The following is a 21422-nucleotide window of genomic DNA, read 5'->3' on the forward strand; positions in this document are numbered from 1 at the left end:
TCCAGCACCTAGCATCTGTGATTATTATTGTGTCAACCAATCCAATTGAATGTTGTCACTTGTCATGAGTTGAGCGCTTTCTGTATGATGGCTGTATTACAAAAAGCTGTGACATGTTTTCTGAAACTGAAAATTTGAAAGTGGATGTTAGGAGAAAAAACCTAAATGTTTCTCTTGCTATGCAGTATAGCATTTGTTGAGGTTGCAAAGTTTTTTAACGGTATACAGGCATTTTTATTCTAGTCTTCGGAAACAACAGACAGTAAAAAATATCTCCTCCTGAATAAAAATCAATATTCTGTGTATTATAAGACACTGTTGATCTACAAAAAAATACCAGCAGATGTGAGATTGATAAGACAGACGAACCGCTGATACTAAAAAAAAAAAAAAAAACACTAAGGAATGTAGGATTCCCGAAAGTGTGAGTAATTCCGATAATGATAAGATGTTATGTACTGAGTCTCAGTAAACAAAAGAAAATTCTTGGAAAATGGAGCAAAATATACACAAACCAGAGAAATACACATAACATGGGCAACAAATTTTACGAAATCATTGGCTGCTCCATCAAACCATGTTTATTTCTGCCATACCACTCTATCCTCTCCATTCTCCTTGTATTTTTTTTTTTCAATTATGCCATCACCCAGCAACTTATAGGACACACATATCACAAATGTTAATTATTAATAATTCGTTTAGCATTAATGAAAGTATTTCTACTCACACTTATTCTTTTCTTTCATTTCCCATTCTCACATGTGTTATAAATGATGGTACACATATTTTCATCTTTGAGTATTTCAAATATATCAACCAAATATAGCATTCTCCTTCATTGTAGTTTTCTAATAAATCCTAAAACAAACCGATTGTCCCCCCCCCCCCCCACTGCAGAAGTATTCAAAGTTCTAACAGATAAGCTTAGGTGTTGATGGTTATTCATAACTTAGTTTTTAATGGTATTAACAACACCAAACAATTTAATCAAAAGATGTTTTATTAACTGCTTATATTTCGCTCAAATCAGCATCATCAGAGCACAACACACACTTGTACACGTAACAATGAGTAAGTAAAACAATAAAATTGCAGTGCACAAAAGATCTAAAGTCCTATCTATGGCTCCCTATAATGTTGAAAAAAAAAATCATTATAGCCATGTGGGAGTTGCTCTTAGGATGACAGTCTCCCAAATTTTTGGCAAATTAATGCAACCATACATGTTCAGGTTAGGAGAATTCTTCGAAGCCATTGCTGACAAAAAATAATCTTTCAGATCTGCAACCACTCCTAATTACCAAATGGATTACCAAAAATCCACAAAGCTAATAACCCCCTACGCCCCATAGTTGATAGCATAGATAGTCCCATGTATAAACTGGCCCAACAGTTAGCCAAGTCACCTGCTCCTCTTACTGGCAACTCCTCTACTATTGTAAAAAATTCAGTCCATTTCAAAACACTAGTTAAAAATGGTATCCTAAAAACTTCAGACATAATGGTTAGTTTTTATGTCACCGCTTTATTTACAAATGTACCACTTATAGATACTCTGGATTTGATAAAGTCTAAATTTCCCCCTGATATTTTTGAATTATTCAAATTTACTATGTATGCAGGTCACTTTACATGGGGATAAAAAATCTACAAACAGATTAATGGTACTGCTATGGGTTCCCCCCCCCCCTCTCCCCCCACTTAGCAAACTTTTACATGGAACACTTTGAAAACAAAGTACTTACCACAGCTATACAAGCCACTAGTTTGGTTATGCTATGTAGATGATGTGTTTGCCATTTGGCCCCATGGACAAGATACTTTTGGATGCATTTGTCACCTACCTAAACAGTCAACACCCCAAAATCCACTTCACAGTAAAAAAGAATCTAATAACTGTTTATTATTTCTTGACACATTAGTCACCCGCCTTTCAGATGGATCACTGTCTTTTTCCATTTACAGAAAGCCTGCACACACAGGAAGATACCTACATAAACAATCACATCAACAGTATAGCATTTTAAAAACACAGAGCCAGAGCCATTTGTTCTAATGATACAGCTCTGGCCACAGAACTCAAATATCTGCACCATACATTCTTAGCCAACGGCTACAATCCCTACAAAATAGATAAAATACTACATAAGCTCATTACTTCTCCCTCCCCTAATACACAGGAACACACCATGACTATCTCTATTCCCTATGTCAGAGATACATCAGAAAAGATAGCCAAAGTACTGATGAAACATGGCCTTCGCACTACTTTCAAACCGCATATAAAACTAGCAACTTTGATCTGCTCTCCTAAGGATAAACTTCACCCTTTAGCACACCCAGGAGTGTATGAAGTTCCCTGTAACTGTGGCTTGGCCTACTATGGACAAACAGGAAGATCAGTTAACATCTGCCTGGAAGATCATAAAAAATACATTTGCTACTATTACTATGGCAAGTCAGGACTGGCAGACCATGCTTTGGATACTCCTTCACACAGGATTAGATGGGAGAAAACAAATGTGCTATTTAGGTGTGGTTACAGATCTGAAAGATCTGTAACCACACCTAAATAGCACATTTGTTTTTTGCACATTATTTTAGAGTTAGCAATGGCTTTGCAGATTCTCTTAACCTGAATAAGTATGGTTGTATTAATTTGCCAAAAATTTGGGAGACTGTCATCCTAAGAGCACCTCCCACATGGCTGTAATGATTTTTTTTTTCAACACTAGACAGCACCATAAATGGGACTTTAGATCTTTTGTGCACTGCAATTTTATTGTTCTACTTACTTGCTGTCCTGTGTACAAGTGTGTTGTGCTCTTATAATGCTGAATTTGAAATTCAGCGAAATATAAGCAGTTAATAAAACATCTTTTGATTAAATTGTTTGGTGTTGTTAATACCATTAAAAACTTAAGTTATGAATATTCAGTTATCCTGCAATTAATTGCATTGGACCAATTAAAATGAGTGCCGATGCGCTATACACTCTCAAAACTTTCATACATCGATAAAAATGCAATCATAAGGTCATGTGCATCTGCAGAGGGGGACAATGGAGAACCCCCCCCCCCCCCGGATCAAGTAAAAAATTCCATAAATTATAATCATGAAAGCGATTGAGATATGTAATCTTACACCCTCGACCATGGGACGCGTTTTTTGTCTTAAAATTTTATTATGGGTTGGCCCGTTTTGGCTCATGGCCTGGTAGCCATAGAACACGTGTTTTATTGCAGCAATAAAGCACGTGTTCCTGTTTTTGGTTCATCTTTTTCTGATTTGTGAAAAAATGAACTGTTGTGACCAGCGACCAGTGTTCGTTTGCCCTCTGTGTCTAGTGAATCACTGAGTGAAGTGTAAATTGTAAATTTATAGTGAAACAAATTTAAACAGAAAAATACATTTTTAAAAGGTAAGTGTATGTAATTTAATATTATTTACTTGTTAGTTTTATGATTTTTTTTTGCTTTTAAACTGAAATAATTTGATTTAGGAATTTGGGATTAATTAGTTGATTTTTAATAAAATATAACGGTCAATTTTTTTATATATGAAATTGTGCTAAAAACTGTATTAATTCCTATTTTTTTTTTTCCCAAGAATTAAAGATCATTAAAATCGATGTAAAATGAAAATAATGTATTTATAGTTTACATTGACAAATAATTACATTAAAAAATGCTAAAAGACGTTTATTGATGTATTTATTTAATTACATCAATAATTATAAAAATTTATTGATGTAATTATTTGTCTCCAAGCTTTGCCCCCCCCCCGCCACCTGGAAAATTTTCTGCGGATGCCCATGCATACAGTCAAATTGATGTGAAATTTGTAGCGTGGGCATAACAAACACAACAGAACACCCAACCAAAATGGGCACGCGACACCACTGATATATATATATATTGATCCCATATATTGTGACTAACGTACAGCAGGCATATTGCAAAAGTGGCTAAAATAGGTTGAAGCACATCATTGTCATGTCAGGGGTAAAGGTGAGAAATCAGAAAAAAAAGTTTATTTATTTATTTATATTTTGAAGAGTTGCAGGCTATATTTGTTTGGAAATACTTCTTGCAGAAGACTGTTCCAGAGGACAGAGGTAGATGGAATAAAAGATGAAAAAGGAAAGCAGGTTCCGTATATTTGCAGTTGCAGAGTAAAAGAGCAATGGTCAGCTTCTACTCATGTATTACCAGTGCAACAGAAAGTGGAGGAAATGATAGAATGATAATTGACACTTAAGTGGAGCAATGACTATTGAAGTATCTGTAGAATAGACAGACCTGAAACACTGCATCTGTGAGATAGAAGTTTAAGTGAATCTGATAGAGTGGAATCACCTAGGAACTGAATTTCTCTCCTGTGGACAGTATCAAAATTTTTTTGAAAAGTTTTAGGGGCGCCATCTGAGCATGCAAGCAGTAGTCCAAGCATGGAAGAATTTGATATTTGTACATAGTTAAGAGTTCAGTAGGTTTAAAACAGTATCTCGAATAAAGAGAATGCCTACCTTTTTGGAAGCTGAGGAAGCAATGGATATGATATGTTTGTACCAGGAGAGACTGGAGGTAAATATCCATCCAAGGCAGAGAGATCTAATCTTGTCTGGCGATTTCTGTATTGTTGAGGGTAAGGGTAAGTGAGTTGATATCTTTTTTGTGAAAGAAAAGGAAGGCAAGACAGCATTTTGGTAGCACTGAAGGTGACTAGATTATTCTTGCCGCATTGAAGGATGATATGTAGATCAACGTTTAAGGCGCTGGCTGTAAATGATCTTGATCCTTGGAATGTCTGTGCACTGCATGGCATGTCAAATGAGCAGTGAATGGAACTATTATCATCTGCAAAGCTGTGGATAGAATTAGTGATGACTGAGAGTAGATAGTTTAAATACATGAAAAAAAATAAGCGACAGGACAGTGTCGTGAGATACACCTGCATTGCTGGAATGACCTGAGAGGAAACCAGCAAGGCAGTTTGTTTAGCACCTGCTAAATAAACTGCCACCCTCTGTAATTGGATTGGTGGCTTCCTCTCAGGTCATTCGCTCTATGTTGTGGTTGATGGCTCCTACTCTTCAGGTCTTAATGCCAAACATGATCAAAGGCTATGGAAATGTCAAGAGCAACAGTAGAAATTTTTCCAAACCTTTCCATAGCATGTGTCCAGTTGTGGGTAATGTAAATTAAGAGGCCAGCTGCGTATCTGGAATGGCAAAATCGATACTAGGGGTGCTTAAGAGTCAAAGCTGTATAACTGAGAGGAGACCTCCACATAGCCTTTAAAGGAATGCGGCGAACAGACCAGGGCTTCTAACCTCGTGTCCAATCCTCACCATCACATGGTGCACCCTATTGGGTATCTACCTGGATACTGAACGAACGAGGATGGGCAATTTGGGTTTTAGCCGACCAAATTGTATTCTTATTGGCTTAAACCAATATACAAAATGATGGTACATGACAAAATTTCATGCCAGCTAAGGCGTCACCTGGTTGAATAAGGCCCACGTTGTTTTCGCCAGGGAACCAGGGCGAACAGCAAAAGGTCAGCTACTGGAATGAATCTGAAAGCACACCCCCAACTCAACTTCACCAGAGTTAAAGATCGGTAATATCAATATAAGAAGCCTGAATGGCAAAGAAATGGAGCTAGCCGAAGAATTAGATAAGACCAGATCGACATAATAGGGATGACAGAAACAAAAAACACAAAAACTGGCGAGATCTTTCTCAGCAATAAATAAAATGTTATATTCAGGCAATGACAATCAAGGAAAAGAAGGTGTATTCAACATAAAATACGAGGCTAATCTTCTTGAATGGCAGGCAGTCTCAAGTAGAGTGATGTGGACAAATATCAGAATGGGGAACTGGACAATGAGACTTATTTGAGCCTAAGGTCCAACAGAAGGCTTTACTAAGGTAGAAGTAGAGGAATTTTTTGAGGCTCTAGAGAAAGCAACTGATAGAATGAAAAAGGAAAAGATGGTCCTTGTTGGGGATCTAAATAGCAGAGTAGGAAATGATTGTCAGACCTACAAAAATATTTTGGGAATATTTGGAGAAAACAGCAAAGCTAATAATAATGGCAAATACCTGTTGGATTTCTGCTCAGGACATGGACTGGTTATTACTAACACCATGTTCCAACATAAAAATGTGCACAAATTCACATGGAGAGAAGACGCAAGAAATAAGAAAAGTTTCATCGACTATGTTATTGTTGATAGTGATGTTTTCTCCCTGGTGCAGGACACCAGAGTGTATAAAGGATTTGAAATTGGATGTGATCACTATTTAGTATTGAGCAGGATAAAATTGAATTTCATACTGAAAAGAATGACATGTAAAAAAGTCTTAAAGCGAATAAAAGTTGAGCAGCTCTCAGATGTGAACTGTAGACTAAACTACACAAAGATTATTGAAGAAACAAGGAAAGAGTTTGAGAACAAGAACCAAACCTTGTAGATTCATTGGCAAACCTTGAAGAAAAACCTGACTGATTCAGCTAGAGATGCATGTGGTGAGGTTGTCTGCAAGGATAGAAAAATCAGAACTCCATGGTGGACACAGGAAGTTAAAGAGTTAAAGCAAATAAGTCAGCTTGTGTTCTTAGAGAATACAGAGACAAATGTAAGAAAGCTAAACACTGTGGAAAACTGACTAAACAAAAGTAATGGGAGGACATTGGCAAGAACATAGAAATGAAATATCAAGAAGGTGGTAAGATATTCTGGAGGTTGTTGAAGAAGCTTAGAAATGGAGGAAAGAATGCTGTAAAAGGAGTTAGAAGTGATAAAGGTGACATGAAAACAGGAGAAAAAGTATCCATGAAGTATGGAATAATTACTTCGAAAAATTGCTAAATGAAACAAGCAGTGATAGCACAGTGGTAAAAAAAAACACTGTACAGGCATACAGTCAAGAATACATATCCATACTTGAAGTAGAAAATGCCATTAAAAGCTTGAATGTGGAAAGGCAGCAGGAGTAGATGATATTTGACAGAAATGATGAAATATGGTGGTATAAAAGTCTTACAGTGGCTGCACTGCATAGTTCAGAAATCCTGGACAGAGGGACGAATTCCCGCTGATTGGAGTAGAGCTCTAATAGTACCCATATATAAAAAGGGAAATAAAACTGAATGTGAGAATTACAGAGGTGTTTCCTTACTGAATGTTCCTGGCAAGATACATGCAAGTATACTTGAGAAACGGTTGAGAAGAATTCTGGAAGAAAAGCTCGGTGAAGAACAAGCTGGATTCAGGCCAAATAGAGGCTGTCAGGATCAGAGCTTCACTTTACAACAAATAGTTGAAAAATCATGGGAATAAAACAAACATCTGTACTTAAGTTTTGTCGATCTGGAAAAGGCATATGACAAGGTGCCAAGAGAGAAGCTATTCAATACGCTACAGTTATATGGTGTCAATGGGGCATTATATCAAGCAATACTTACTCTTTATTTGAGTTGCAAGTCAGCAGTTAGAATTGAAGTACAGGAAGATGGTTTAATGGTAAATCTGGTGTGAGACAAAGATGTACATATTCCCATCTGTTATTCGTTATCTAGATGGATCACATTATGAAGGAAAGTGGTATTAAAAGTGATATCAGAATTCTAGATGTTAATGTCGTCATCATCATCATCATCATCATCATCATCAAATTCCTGCCATGTACCCTCAATGGGTGTACAGGATATGACAGTACTACATGAAAAAATTACATCATTACTAACTTCCTATCTACAATTTAACTCCAAATCAGTCTGTTACTTGTCAAGACTCCAACATTATCAGATCTTATATTTCTATCGTCTAAGGCACTTTGTACCACATCAATCCACCTATATCTTGGTCTTCCTCTGGGTCGTTTTCCTGCCAACCTGGCAGAGAACACTTGTTTTGCTAATCTTTCCTCTCCCATTCTATTTAAGTGACCATACCACCTGAGATTAGCTCTGCTAACGCATTCCTGGATGCTGACAATGTCAAGTTCTTTCCTAATATCCTCATTTTTAATATGATATTGCCATTGATGCCATCTGTTCACACTTCTAATCTTTCTCAGGACTCTCATATCTGCGGTCTCTAGTCTTTGGTCAAGTGTTTTACTTCTGACCCAGCTCTCAGATCCATAAGTTAAAATTGGTTTGAACACAGTCTTGTATACAGCTAATTTAGTGTTCCGACTAATTTCTTTCTTATTCCATATGAATTTATTCAATTGACTTCCCACGATACCAGCTTTGCTGATTCTGTTGTCTATTTCTATATTTAGTTTACCATCTTCAGTAAAAATTGTGCCTAAGTAGCTGAAATGTGTTACTTGTTCCACAGGTTCTCCATTCACAACACAGTTGACATTTTCAATGATTCTGCCTATTTTCATTGTCTTTGTCTTTTTATTGCTGACCTTCATACCATATCTATTACAACAGCTATTCAATTTAGTCAGAGAATCTTAAAGACTTGTAGTGGATTTATTTAGAAGTATAACATCATCCGCATAAAGCAAAGAGCTGACATTAACATCTCCAATTTTGATATCAGGTTTAATACCACATTCCTTCATAACGTGATCCATATAGATAATGAATAACAGAGGGGATAATGTACATCCTTGTCTCACACCAGATTTAACATTAAACCATCTTCCTGTACTTCCTTCAATTCTAACTGCTGACTCACAACTCAAATAAAGACTAAGTATTGCTTGATATAATGCCCCATTGACACCATATAACTGCAGCATATTGAATAGCTTCTCTCTTGGCACCTTGTCATATGCCTTTTCCAAATCGACAAAACTTAAATACAGATCTTTGTTATATTCCCATGCTTTCTCAACTATTTGTCGTAAAGTGAAGATCTGATCCTGACAGCCTCTATTTGGCCTGAATCCAGCTTGTTCTTCAACAAGCTTTTCTTCCACAATTCTTCTCAACCGTTTCTCAAGTATACTTGCATAGATCTTGCCAGGAACACTCAGTAGGGAAATACCTCTGTAATTCTCACATTCAGTTTTATTTCCCTTTTTATATATGGGTACTATGAGAGCTCTACTCCAATCATCGGGAATTCGTCCCTCTGTCCAGGCTTTCTGAACTATGCAGTGCAGCCACTGTAATACTCTTATACCACCATACTTCAGCATTTCTGGTCGAATATCATCTACTCCTGCTGCCTTTCCACATTTCAAGCCTTTGATGGCTTTTTCTACTTCAAGTATGGATATGTATTCCTGACGGCATGCCTGGTCAGTGTTTTTTATCACTGTGCTGTCATCACTGCTTGTTTCATTTAGCAGTTTTTCAAAGTAATTACTCCATACTTCAAGGATATCTTTTTTCTCCTGTTTTCAATTCACCTTTATCATCTCTAATTCCTTTTACAGCACTCTTTCCTCCATTCCTAAGCTTCTTCAACAACCTCCAGAATATTTTGCCACCTTCTTGATATTTATTTTCTATATTCTTGCCAAAGTCCTCCCATGACTTTTGTTTAGCTACTTTTACACACTGTTTAGCATTCTTGCATTTGTCTCTGTATTCTGTAAGAGTAAAAGCTGACTTATTTGCCAGGAACTTTTGATATGCTTTCTTCTTTTCCTTCACTGCCTCTTTAACTTCCTGTGTCCACCAGGGAGTTCTGATTTTTTTATCCTTGCACACAACCTCACCACATGCCTCTCTGGCAGAATCAATCAATGTTTCCTTCAGAGTTTGCCACTGAATCTCCAAGGTTTGATTCCTGTTCCTAAACTCTTTCATTTTCTTTTCAATAATATTTCTGTATTTTAGTCTACAGTTCACATCTGAGAGCTGCTCAACTTTTATTCGCTTTAAAACTTTCTTACATGTTATTCTTTTCAATATGAAATTCAATTTTATCCTGCTCAATACTAAATAGTGATCACATCCAATTTCAAATCCTCTGTACACGCTGGTGTCCTGCACCAGGGAAAAAACATCACTATCAATAATAACATAGTCAATTAGACTTTTCTTATTCCTAGCCTCTTCTCTCCATGTGAATTTGTGCACATTTTTATGTTGGAACATGGTGTTAGTAATAACCAGTCCATGTCCTGAGCAGAAATCCAACAGATATTTGCCATTATTATTAGCTTTGCTCTTTTCTCCAAATTTTCCCAAAATATTTTTGTACGTCTCACAATCATTTCCTACTCTACTATTTAGAACCCCAACAAGGACCAACTTTTCCTTTTTCATTGTGTCAGTTGCTTTTTCTAAAGCCTCAAAAAATTCCTCCACTTCTACCTTAGTAGAACCTTCTGTGGGACCATAGGCACAAATAAGTCTCATTGTCCAGTTCCCCATTCTCATATTTGCCCACATTACTCTACTTGAGACTGACTGCCATTCAAGAAGATTAGCCTCGTATTTTGTGTTGAATACTATGGCTACTCCTTCTTTTCCTTGATTGTCATTGCCTGAATATAACATTTTGTATTTATTGCTCAGAAAGATCTCACCAGTTTTGGTCTTTTTTGTTTCAGTCACCCCTATTATGTCGATCTGGTACTTATCTAATTCCTCAGCTAGTCCATTTCTTTGCCATTCAGGCTTCTTACATTGATAGTACCGATCTTTAACTCTGGTGATGTTGAGTTGGGGTTTGTTTTCAGATCTGTTCCAGTAGCTGACTTTTCACTGTTTGCCCTGGTTCCCTGGCGAAAACAACGGGGGCCTTGTTTAACCGGGCGATGCCCCAGCCGGCATGAAATTTTGTCATGTTGTACCATCAATTTTTATTTTGGTTTAACCAATAAAAATACAATTTGGTCGGCTAAATCCCAAATTGCCAGCCCATCCTCGTTCGTTCAGTATCAAAGTAGATACCCAACAGGGTGCACCACGAGAAGGTGAGGATTGGACATTAAGTCAGAAGCCCTGGTCGGTTCTCCGCGTTCCTTTAAAGGCTATGTGGAGGTCTCCTCTCAGTTATACAGCTTTGACCGTTTTATGCAGATGATGTTATACTTCTAAATAAATTCGCTACAAGTTTGCAAGATTCTCTGACTAAATTGAATAACTGTTGTAATAGATATGGTATGAAGGTCAGCAATAAAAAGACAAAGACAATGAAAATAGGTAGAATCGTTGAAAATGTCAACTGTGTTTTGAATGGAGAACCTGTGGAACAAGTAAAATATTTCAGCTACTTTTTTAGTGAAGAATGTAAATTAAATATGGAAATAGACAACAGAATCAATAAATCTGGTATGGTAGGAAGTCAATTGAATAAATTCATATGGAATAAGAGAGAAATTAGTCGGAACACTAAATTAGCTGTATACAAGACAGTGTTCAAACCAATTTTAACTTATGGATCTGAGAGCTGGGTCAGAAGTAAAACACTTGACCAGAGACTACAGAATGCAGATATGAGAGTCCTGAGAAAGATTATAGGCATGAACAGATGGCATCAATGGCAATATCATATTGAAAACGAGGATATTAGGAAAGAACTTGACATTGTCAGCATCCAGGAATCAGTGAGGAGAGCTAATCTCAGGTGATATGGTCACTTAAACAGAATGGGCGAGGAAAGATTAGCAAAACAAGCGTTCTCTGCCAGGCTGGCAGGAAAATGACCCAGAGGAAGCCCAAGATATAGGTGGATGATACAGTACAAAGTGCCTTAGACAATGGAAATATAAGATCTGATGATGTTGGAGTCTTGACAAGTAACAGACTCATGTGGAGGAAAATTGTAGATAGGGAGTTAGTAATAATGTAAATTTTTCATGTAGTACTATCATATCCTGTACACCCTTGAGGGTACATGTCAGGAATTTGATGATGATAATACTGGTGTCGCTGATTAATTGGTTGATCTCTAGGTAGTGGAAAGTTTGCTATTGATGACATTCTCCATTTTGGAGAGGATTGAGGTGATGTCAACTGGTTGCTAGTTTTACTGCAGACTATCTTTCATTTTTGGGATAAGCTAAAAATGCAATTGCTTCCATGCACTGTGATAAGTACAGCTATGTATAATAGATTGTAGAGACAATATAGAACTGGTTTTAGCTCTGGAGCACAATGCTTGAGACAAGTAGAGTTATGCAATCAGGACTAGGAGACTTTATAGTATCCAAGTTTAGTAATTTTCTGATGTCTTTTTTATCGAAAACCCACAGGAGACATATAGCACTCAGATGATATGGAAGGAGGCAACTTCCCTTGGTTATTAATGCATGAGTTCATGGTAAAGGGCAATGCTAGGAGACAGGATTTATCTTTGAGTGGAGTAATAGTGGTGCAATCAAGAAGAGAGAGGAGGAAGTGTAGGTGAGCAGAAGTGAAGTCCAAATGACCCTAGCAAGGGAATAAAAGGTATAGCTTCCATTTTAATTTTCTACTGTTGGCCTTTATGAAAAGAGATTTAGATCTGTTGATGACTGTTTTGCATTTGTGTCATGCTTGAGTATAGACCAAGTATAAAGCTGGAGTTCTTGATGTGCTGTGATACACTGAATTTTTTTTTTTACTATTTTGATAGACTTTCTGTTAAACTAGGAATTGTAAAGCAGACAAAGATTTTGGGTTGAATGAGGGATGAAGGAACGGATGAGCCGAAGCAATAATTAGTGAAAGGAAAGAAGAAGTATAAGTTCCATAAGGTCATCCCATTTGGCATCTTTGTAGTGCCAGAGGATGTAAGGTTAAGGGTAGTTTGAGGAGGGATGTTCTATGAGGGAAGAGACTTGCACAAGATTATAGCTTGAGTTACTGAGAGGAGTAGTGACCTCAGTGTTGTATCTGGAAGAAGAACTGGCTAGAAAGGGAGAATTTTGGAAGAGTGTTATCAGGAATTTGATAACACTCTTCCAAATCTCTCATCTAAAGTAAGTGAATATGACATAAATTCAGACGACCATTTTTTTAAAGTTCCTTCAATGTCATTGACAAGTTCTTAGACACATCGTGTTACAGTTACCCCAGACAAACTCGGTTTTTTAAATACTTCCTTGTTATGTGGGCACAGAATTTTCCCCAGCAGTGATGAGACACTCTTTCACAAACTTGCCGTCCAAGAAGGCTTTTCATTTTTTAGCAATTTTTTCAGCTATTACATAACTTACTTTGACACACACACTTCGCTCTCTTCCCTCTGCCTTTTAAACATACCCTGCAGGCATTTTAAATCAATTTGGAGATGGTTCGCTTTGTCCACGCGAAGCTGCCCTTGCAGGTGATCGAAATTGGATGCATGCTTTGTCTCATAGTATCAATTTATATTGTATTCTTTTGATACTGACACTAACTCAAGACAAATTAAACACATTGGCTTATCGTCGATTGGCACAAAAAAGTACAAATTGGTCCACTTTTCATTAAAAACCCAAATCACTTGATTTACACTTTTTACTCGTAGAAGTGATGGAAGGTGAACCCAAAAAATTATCCAAAATGGCCATGTAACGGTTATTATCCACTGAATATGTCTCACACTAATGAAAAAAAAAAGCCTGGCAATACAAAAACCACAGTAGGCTATGGTTGACGCAACGAACCTGCACGCGCTTATACATGAATATCACACTCTTCACGACTGATTGATTGTGAATGAGATCTTCTTGTATTTATATGAAAATAACGAAGTATCGAGAACCTTCAAGATGTATCTGGAAGGAGGTAGACAGCGCACTCGAATGAACTACTGCTTCAGCCATCTAGCTGTGACGTTAGTACCGCTTGACGCTGGTAGATGGCTGAAGAAGCATGTCTATTTGATATTTATTTTTATAGGATTTTATGTAAAGTATCAAATGCACAGCGTTCCTTGTGAATCTGGAAAGCATCTTGCAATTCTAAATACTGCAGTATATCTTAGTGACCTGCAGGCTTCATTGAAATTATTTTTTTATTTAATTGCGTTTTAATGTTAATTAGTTATTTTTTCAAAATGGCCAGTGGTCAATGACAAAGAGCACCACGCACCATGCGTTGAAGACCCCTGGCCTATGCACTAACTGGCAGCCAGCCTGCAACACCTGTACCAAGTATATTACATTTCAAACAGTATGACAAAGTAACAATAATTTGATTAACCGTTATTATAATGAAATGAGGTCTAGTGAACGAGAGAGAAGAGGGAGAAAACCACTACATCAAGGCTCTATCCTACAATTTGTAACATTGTCAGAGAACAAATTCATATAAATACTTTCAATACAGCAGAACTGGTGGCCTAATCAATAACTTAACATAAATGTTTGTTGCATTAAAGCTAAGATCATAGATTACCACAGTCCTAATTATAATTAACTCTTAAACCAAAAGGTTATGTGGGTAGAATTTGTGCCAAGAATTCGTTCTTGGAATCTTTAGACCACTATTATTGTTAAGATTACGGTGGTCGATAAGAATTTCACAGGTCACTTTAAATTTACGCTGACACATTGTTTTGGCGTGATGTAAAACTGGTGCCTTTCCAGTCAATTTTATGTAGACTATTCAAGGCATGATCAGAAAGGCCAGATTTACCATAGTTATTAAATCTAATGTGTCGTCTATGTTCCTTTTCTTGGATAGGAATTGTGCATCGTGTTTCATCTATATAGGAAAAATTACAGGTGCAATGAATATGGTATACTCCGGGGTGGGCCAGTGGAGGAAGTGGATCAATCCTTGAATGCATTGAATAAGTTCTTTAATTTTGCAGGAGGTATAAAGGTGGCAATCAAGGTCGTATTTCTGTAGTATTCTCTTTATTTTATCTGATATTCTTTTAATGTATGGAATGGCTACTGGGAGTCTTGGGAAGAATTTTGTTGATAGTATTTTTGCTGTAGCCAATTTTCAGGAAGGTATTGCTGATAAATTTTAACTCACGTCTCAGTGCTTGCTCACTGGAGCAAATCTTTAAGGACCCATATTTCAGCGTGTTAATGACATATAGTTTTTGTGTTGGATGGTGGTAAGAGTTCATATGTATATATTTGCCAGTGTGTGTAGGCTTACAGTAAACAGTGAAGGAAAGACTGCTGGAAGGAACATATATGACAAGTGTATTATCAAAGAATTAGAAAAGGAAGTGTGTTTTGACTTTCAATTGCAATCATGAATTGTATGCATTTATGTTGTTTATTAGGGTTGAGAAAAGTGTCTAATGTCTGGCAGCCATGGGACCACATAACAAAAACATTATCAATGTATCTAATCCAAACTTTGGATTTTTAAGTTAAGGAATCTAGAGCACGTTGCTGAAATGCTTCCATATAAAAGTTAGCAATTAGGGGGAGTAGCTCATGGCTGTGCCTTCTTTTTTGCAGGTCAGAAGTATTTGGCCAGACAAAATAGCTAGAACATAGTACATGGGCAAAGAGTGTCGTGATATTGGGCAGGAATTTGTCCTGTAAAAGAAGAATTGCATCATTGATTGAAACATTTGTGAAAAGGGCAAAGACAAGAAATTGACTAATAAATCACTTTTTTTCAAGCGCAATGTCCTTAACAAACTGTGTGTTTTTAATATAGGAGGGGAATGACCTACCAACTCCTTCAGTGTTCATACTAGTTTCATGGCTAGGTGATAATTGAGGTTGTTGATAATCGGCTAAAATGGTATACATTCTGCTTGCAAATCTTGGACAAATTATATATTCTCAGGGAACACGTGCAGTATGAAAATAGTTTTTTAATCAGTCACATCCTGGCCTGTATCTGCAGGCCAGGATGTGACTGATTTAAGTAATTCATCTGTTTTCTTTTTAATCTGATTAGTTGGGTTATATTTCACAAATTGGTAGGTGCTGTTGTCTGAGACTAGTTGATTCATTTTTTCCAGGTAATTAGTTTGGTTTAAAATAACCATGACACTGCCTTCATTGGTTCTAGTAATTACAATGGCCTGACTTGCTTTTAATTATTTCACAGCTGCCAATTCAATTCTTGTCAGGTTCCAAGTTATTGCTTTAGTATTGTTTAAAATGTTAAAGGTTTTTAATCATATTTTACCAGTGCAGTAAGCTAAATATACTATGGTAAGCTAAAGATTCACGTTTCTGTTTTGATTAATCAACTGGCAATTTTAAAACAATATAGAGAGAACATACTTATTCCCAACTGCATCAAGCTAAAAAGGAAATTCACCTCAGCAAAAGCATTAAGAATTTATAACAATATGGAAAAAGCAATGCTCAGAGAGCAGATTCAAACTACTTGCAAAAACTTAGCATTTGCTCAAAATCAGGTTTGAAATTTAAAATCTGAACTTTTCAGTTATTTAAATCCATATATTTGGGAAGTCCTTGAGAGGACTGACAAGTCAGCTAAACATACCCTGGAAAAAAGAAAGTAAAACTTATAGCCAAATTTCTTAGACTGAAAGAGCAGCAATATTTAAATAGCCACCAGACAAATTTAAATTTCTCATCATTGAATGACTTTGAAAGCAGGCAACCACAGGTCAGTGATGACAGGTGCAACTAACCAGAATTAAGTGATAACAGAAGTAATCAACTGCATTCAATGAACAGTTGTGATTAACCATTCTAGCTATGCCTTGAACTGTGATGAACTCTCACTATTTTGAAAAGGCTTAAATTTTGCTGCAGCACCAGGGCTGTTAACAAATTAGATTTTATATACCATATTGAAAGAATAATAAGATTTCTACTAACCACCATAGCTCATAAAATACAATTAGAAACCTCTAACATTTTAAACAATACCAAAACAATAACTAGGAACCTGACCAAAACTGAACTGACAGTTGTGAAATCTTTAAAAGCAAGTCAGGATTTTGTAATTACTAGAGCTGATAAAGGCAGTACGGTGGTTATTTTAATCTGATCCCTTACCTAGAAAAAATGAATGAATTAGTCTTATACAACAGCATCTATCAACTTGTGAACTATGACCCAACTAATCGGATTAAAAAGAAAAGAGAAGAATTATGCAAATCAGTCACATCCTGTCTCACAGATACAGTTAAAAAACTACTTCTACACTATGCTTGTTTCCCTAAAAAAATTATGGTTTGAGCAAATTTCACAAGAATAATGCATCATTTCAGCTAATAGTTGAAGGTCATGCTTTAGCAACTTGCTCACATTCTATAACAATGTTACCATTGAATTAGACAATGGGAATAAATACACTGTGATACATTTGGATTTTACTAAGGCTTTTGACAGAATACAGAATGGTAGACTTGCATAAATCGGAGAATATGGGTTTGGATTATAGTATATTAGCAGATGGCTGACTGATGGATATCAAAAACTGGTATACGAGGGGATGTGAGTCTGCAAAATTTAAGGTGATCAGTGGTGTACCACAAGGATCAGTGCTTGTGTAACTGTTATTCAATCTGTACATTAATGACATTGGGAAGGATCTGACAAGAGACATACAGCTTTCCATCATCAGCAAAGATAGGTAGGGTAATCAGGAATGCTACTGATATGCAGTACTTGCAGAATGATTTGAATAGGCTGGAATTATGGGCATGGGAAAATGGATATCAGCTCAATGTCAGTAAATGTAAAGTCATTCACTTTGGCATGATCAGATATTCAATGTCGTATTATATAGGTGGGATTATGCTAGAAGAAACTGATGAGTCTAGGGATCTTGGAGTGTTAGTAGATAGGAAGTTGAAGTTCAGGTGCCATGTAACAAAGATTGCAAATACAACTCAAAAGAAAATTGTAATGCTGAAACGAACGTTCACATGTATGTCATTTTGCCTCTTTACAAGGCCTGAATAAGACTTCACTTGGACTATTGTGCGCAGGTCAAGTCTCCCTGATTTCCATTGTGATTCTGATATAATGTGAGAGAGAGTGCAAAGGAGAGTGTTAAAAATTATATCAGGATTGTGGAATACTGAGTATGAAAACAGATTGAGAATTGTAGACTGCAGACATTAGCAAACAGGAGAAAGAGGGTGTGATATGATCGAGACTTACAAACTTCTGAAAGGATCATACAGGATTTCAAATGATGGAATTTCTCAATTTATGGAGGGTGGGGAAAGAACAAGAGGGCATCCTTGGAAGCTGAGAATGAATGCCGCTAAGAAGGGAGTGAGAGCTAGATTGTTCTCTCATAGGGTGGTGTGCGACTGGAATGGATTTCCATTAGATGTTGTGAGTGAAAGCATTGTGAATGAATTGAAGAATAAGTAGAATAAATATGATAGCTGGTGTGTGTAGTATGTGGCCTCCAGTGGCGTTGCGTGATCATTTCAGTTGGGTGTGCTGTCATGTTTTGCAGGAGGAGGGGGGAAGCTTGGAGACAAATAATTACATCAATCAATTTTTATAATTTATTGATGTAATTATTTGTCAATGTAAACTATAAATACATTATTTTCCTTTAGCATCGATTTTAATGATCTTTAATTCTTGGGGGGGAAAAAGGTATTCAGAATTAATAGGATTTTAGCACAATTTCATATATTAAAAAATTGACTAGCATATTTTATTAAAAATCAACTAATTAATTAATCCTAAATTAAATTATTTCAATTTAAAAGCAAAAAAAATCATAAAACTAACGAGTAAAATAATATTAAATTACCGTATTTGCCGGCATATAGGATGCATCCCCCTTTTTGTACACATTTTTTAGGGAAAAAACTTTATCACTGAATATTATAATGAATTTACAGTATTTCAAATATAAAGTAATAAGTACGTCTAGTTTCAACAAATACCTAATCTAACTAGGAAAGAGTACCCACCTTTTAATCGTCAAAACCCAGAAATTCATCTCTAGAGCAAAATGAAGAGACACTTGAAACCTCTTCTGAACCAGAATATGAGTCCTCATACAACAAATTGTCCTCTGTACCATCCAGCGCATTACTAATTCCACACTTCTTAAATGATTTAACCAGTCTCAGTTTTCACAGCATCCCATAAAGCTTTGACCCACTCACAAACTTGCAAAATGCTAGGCCTCTTCCTTCTTCCTGATGGCGTAACCTCAAAATCTGAAGACTGCATCCAGCTGTTTCACTTCTCCTTCATAAATTCCTTAAATGGTTTATTAATACAGACATCTAAAAGGCTTCTTCAACAGTCCACCAGGGTGCCTAGACCAAATTTTATCTATCCATAACTTCATTCCTCCTCCATCCATCCAGCCTTTTGCGTGAACATGTACAAACACTCCTTTAAGCAGTTTTTCTTTGGATAGCATCTTCCTTTTAAAAATCAACAGTGGCAGCAATTTTGTCCCATCAGCACAGCAGGATAAAACAACCATGTAGTGAGTTTTTTCGTGCCCCGAAGTTTTAATAGTGACACTTTTAGTGTCCTTGGAATCTACAGTTTTGTTTGAGGGCACATCAAAAGTCATCAGTGTTTCCTATTTGCGCAAGTTCAAATTTTTCTCGTTTCCTTGCGTTAATGATGAATCGATAAAATTCAATCATTTTTTCTTCATATTCAGCTGGCATCTTTTGTGATATTTTTGTTTTAGTTCGCATACATAGCTGGTTTCTCTTCATGAATCTTGAACACCATGATGTTGATCCAGTAAAGTTGGCGATTCCTCTGTTAGTGGCTATCGCTTTCACTTGATGAATAATCATTTTTGTAGACACCGAAAGTCCCACTTTTCTGTGGTCTAAAATCCAAGTATTTAGTTCTGTCTCAAGTTCTGGCCATTTTGCAGTTCCACTTTGTAGGTTATGTTTACTGTGAGTTGTTTTTTTTAATTCCAGTTCCTGATTCCGCCAAGTTCTTATCATTTTCTCAGTTGAGGTGGTCCGAAATGCCTCTCTGCAGCTCAATCAAATTTCTGCAGTTAAATTTTCTTTAAATTTCTTGACAAATTATGGCTGAAAAACGTCGGCATTGTTACAATATTGCATACGAGCTACGTGTGATTGCATATGCTAAAGAACATGGAAATCACACGTAGCTTGTATGCAATATTGTAACAATGCTGACGTTTTTCAGCCATAATTTGCCAAGAAATTTAAAGAAAATTTAACTGCAGAAATTTATCACCGTTCACAACTGCGACAACAATTGGAAAGTTTAAACGACCAGGACACAGCTGTGATCGTCGATGACAGCGTCCACTGAACTCTACGTCAGTGTTTCTCAAAGTGTGGTAAGTGTATCCCGGGGGTATACGTGAAAGGTCTTCAGGGGATCAGTGGCAATTTTCAGCTATGCATCATTAATGCAGAGAATAAAATTCAATGTATCCGTGAAGTTCGAGATTGGAAAACGTTCCTATTGTATCACTGGATAAGGTACAGAGACATCTGCAAGTGCAATATGTTTCTCAACAAACAGTGCAATTAGAGACAACTGGGATAAAAACAGCACTAACTAATGAATCGCATGTCCTCCTCCCACAGAAAATGCTATATGACTCGAGCTAAATCATATGTTGCCGGTGCAACATATGGTTTTGTTTGAGTGAACGTGTTAAAACGAAGAAATATATAGTGAATGTGTTTCAGATATTATATAAGGAATTCGATTGAAGAGAATTAGCATTTCAACTCAACTGGCGGCTTGTCTTTGTCATTTAGTAGCACGATCTTTTGTTAATACCGCACCAATCATATGAACGCAGATGTCTGAAGTTTGAGAAACATTACTCTATGTAACTGGAATGCTCTCACACACACACACACACACCACAAGGAAGCAATAAAGAAATCGCGTAACTCGGACCAGAGAAAATTTCCAGAAATTAAAATAATAAAAAACTGAGTATCAGCGTATAAGACGCACCCTGTTTTTCAGACCTATTTTCAAAGAAAAAAGTGCGTTTTATATGCCAGCAAATATGGTACATACACTTACCTTTAAAAAATGTTTTTTGTTTAAATTTGTTTCACTATAAATTTACAATCCACACTTCACTCTGTAACTTACTAGACAGAGGGCAAACTAACCGGTTACTGTTCACAAATGAAAAAGATGAACCAAAAACAGGAACATGTGTTTAATTACCGCAATAAAATACATGTTCTATGGCTACCCCGCAACAGGCCAACCCATAAAATTTTAAGATAGACAAAGCATTCCCAGAGTCGAGGGTGTAAGATTACATATCTCAATCAATTTTATGATTATTATTATTATTATTATTATTATTACGGGTATCTCCATGGAGTCAGTAGACTCATCGCGGGAGACCCAAACTAGCAAAACAATATCTGTCATATCTCTTCTTGAATTCATTTACAGACGAAGAGCTCACAACTAAGTCAGGCAATGAATTCCACTCATTCACCACCCTCCAGGCAAAAAACCTTGTTCTGACACCTTTGTTAACCACACTCTTCTTTAATTTCCAGAGATGACCTCTTGTTCTTCCATCACTATCACACAGCTGAAACATTTCCCCTGCATCAATCCTATAAAAACCTTTTAGTAATT

At 36.5% G+C, this 21422-nt stretch overlaps 1 protein-coding gene across 1 annotated transcript in view; it reads left to right on the forward strand.

The window, feature by feature from the left end:
- The first annotated feature begins 15377 nt into the window (after positions 1–15377).
- LOC150099094 (chitin synthase chs-2-like) overlaps positions 15378–21422 on the forward strand; it is a 162347-nt gene continuing 156302 nt past the window's right edge. The window contains exon 1 of the mRNA XM_090405809.1: positions 15378–15418. Within this exon, the coding sequence (XP_090261935.1) occupies positions 15378–15418 (41 nt within the window). The remainder of the gene's footprint in view (positions 15419–21422) is intronic.

The sequence above is a fragment of the Typopeltis vanoorti genome, chromosome 15 (genome assembly GCF_054136105.1).
Source record: "Typopeltis vanoorti isolate ZY-2024b chromosome 15, IOZ_Tvanoo_1.0, whole genome shotgun sequence".
NCBI lineage: Eukaryota > Metazoa > Arthropoda > Arachnida > Uropygi > Thelyphonidae > Typopeltis > Typopeltis vanoorti.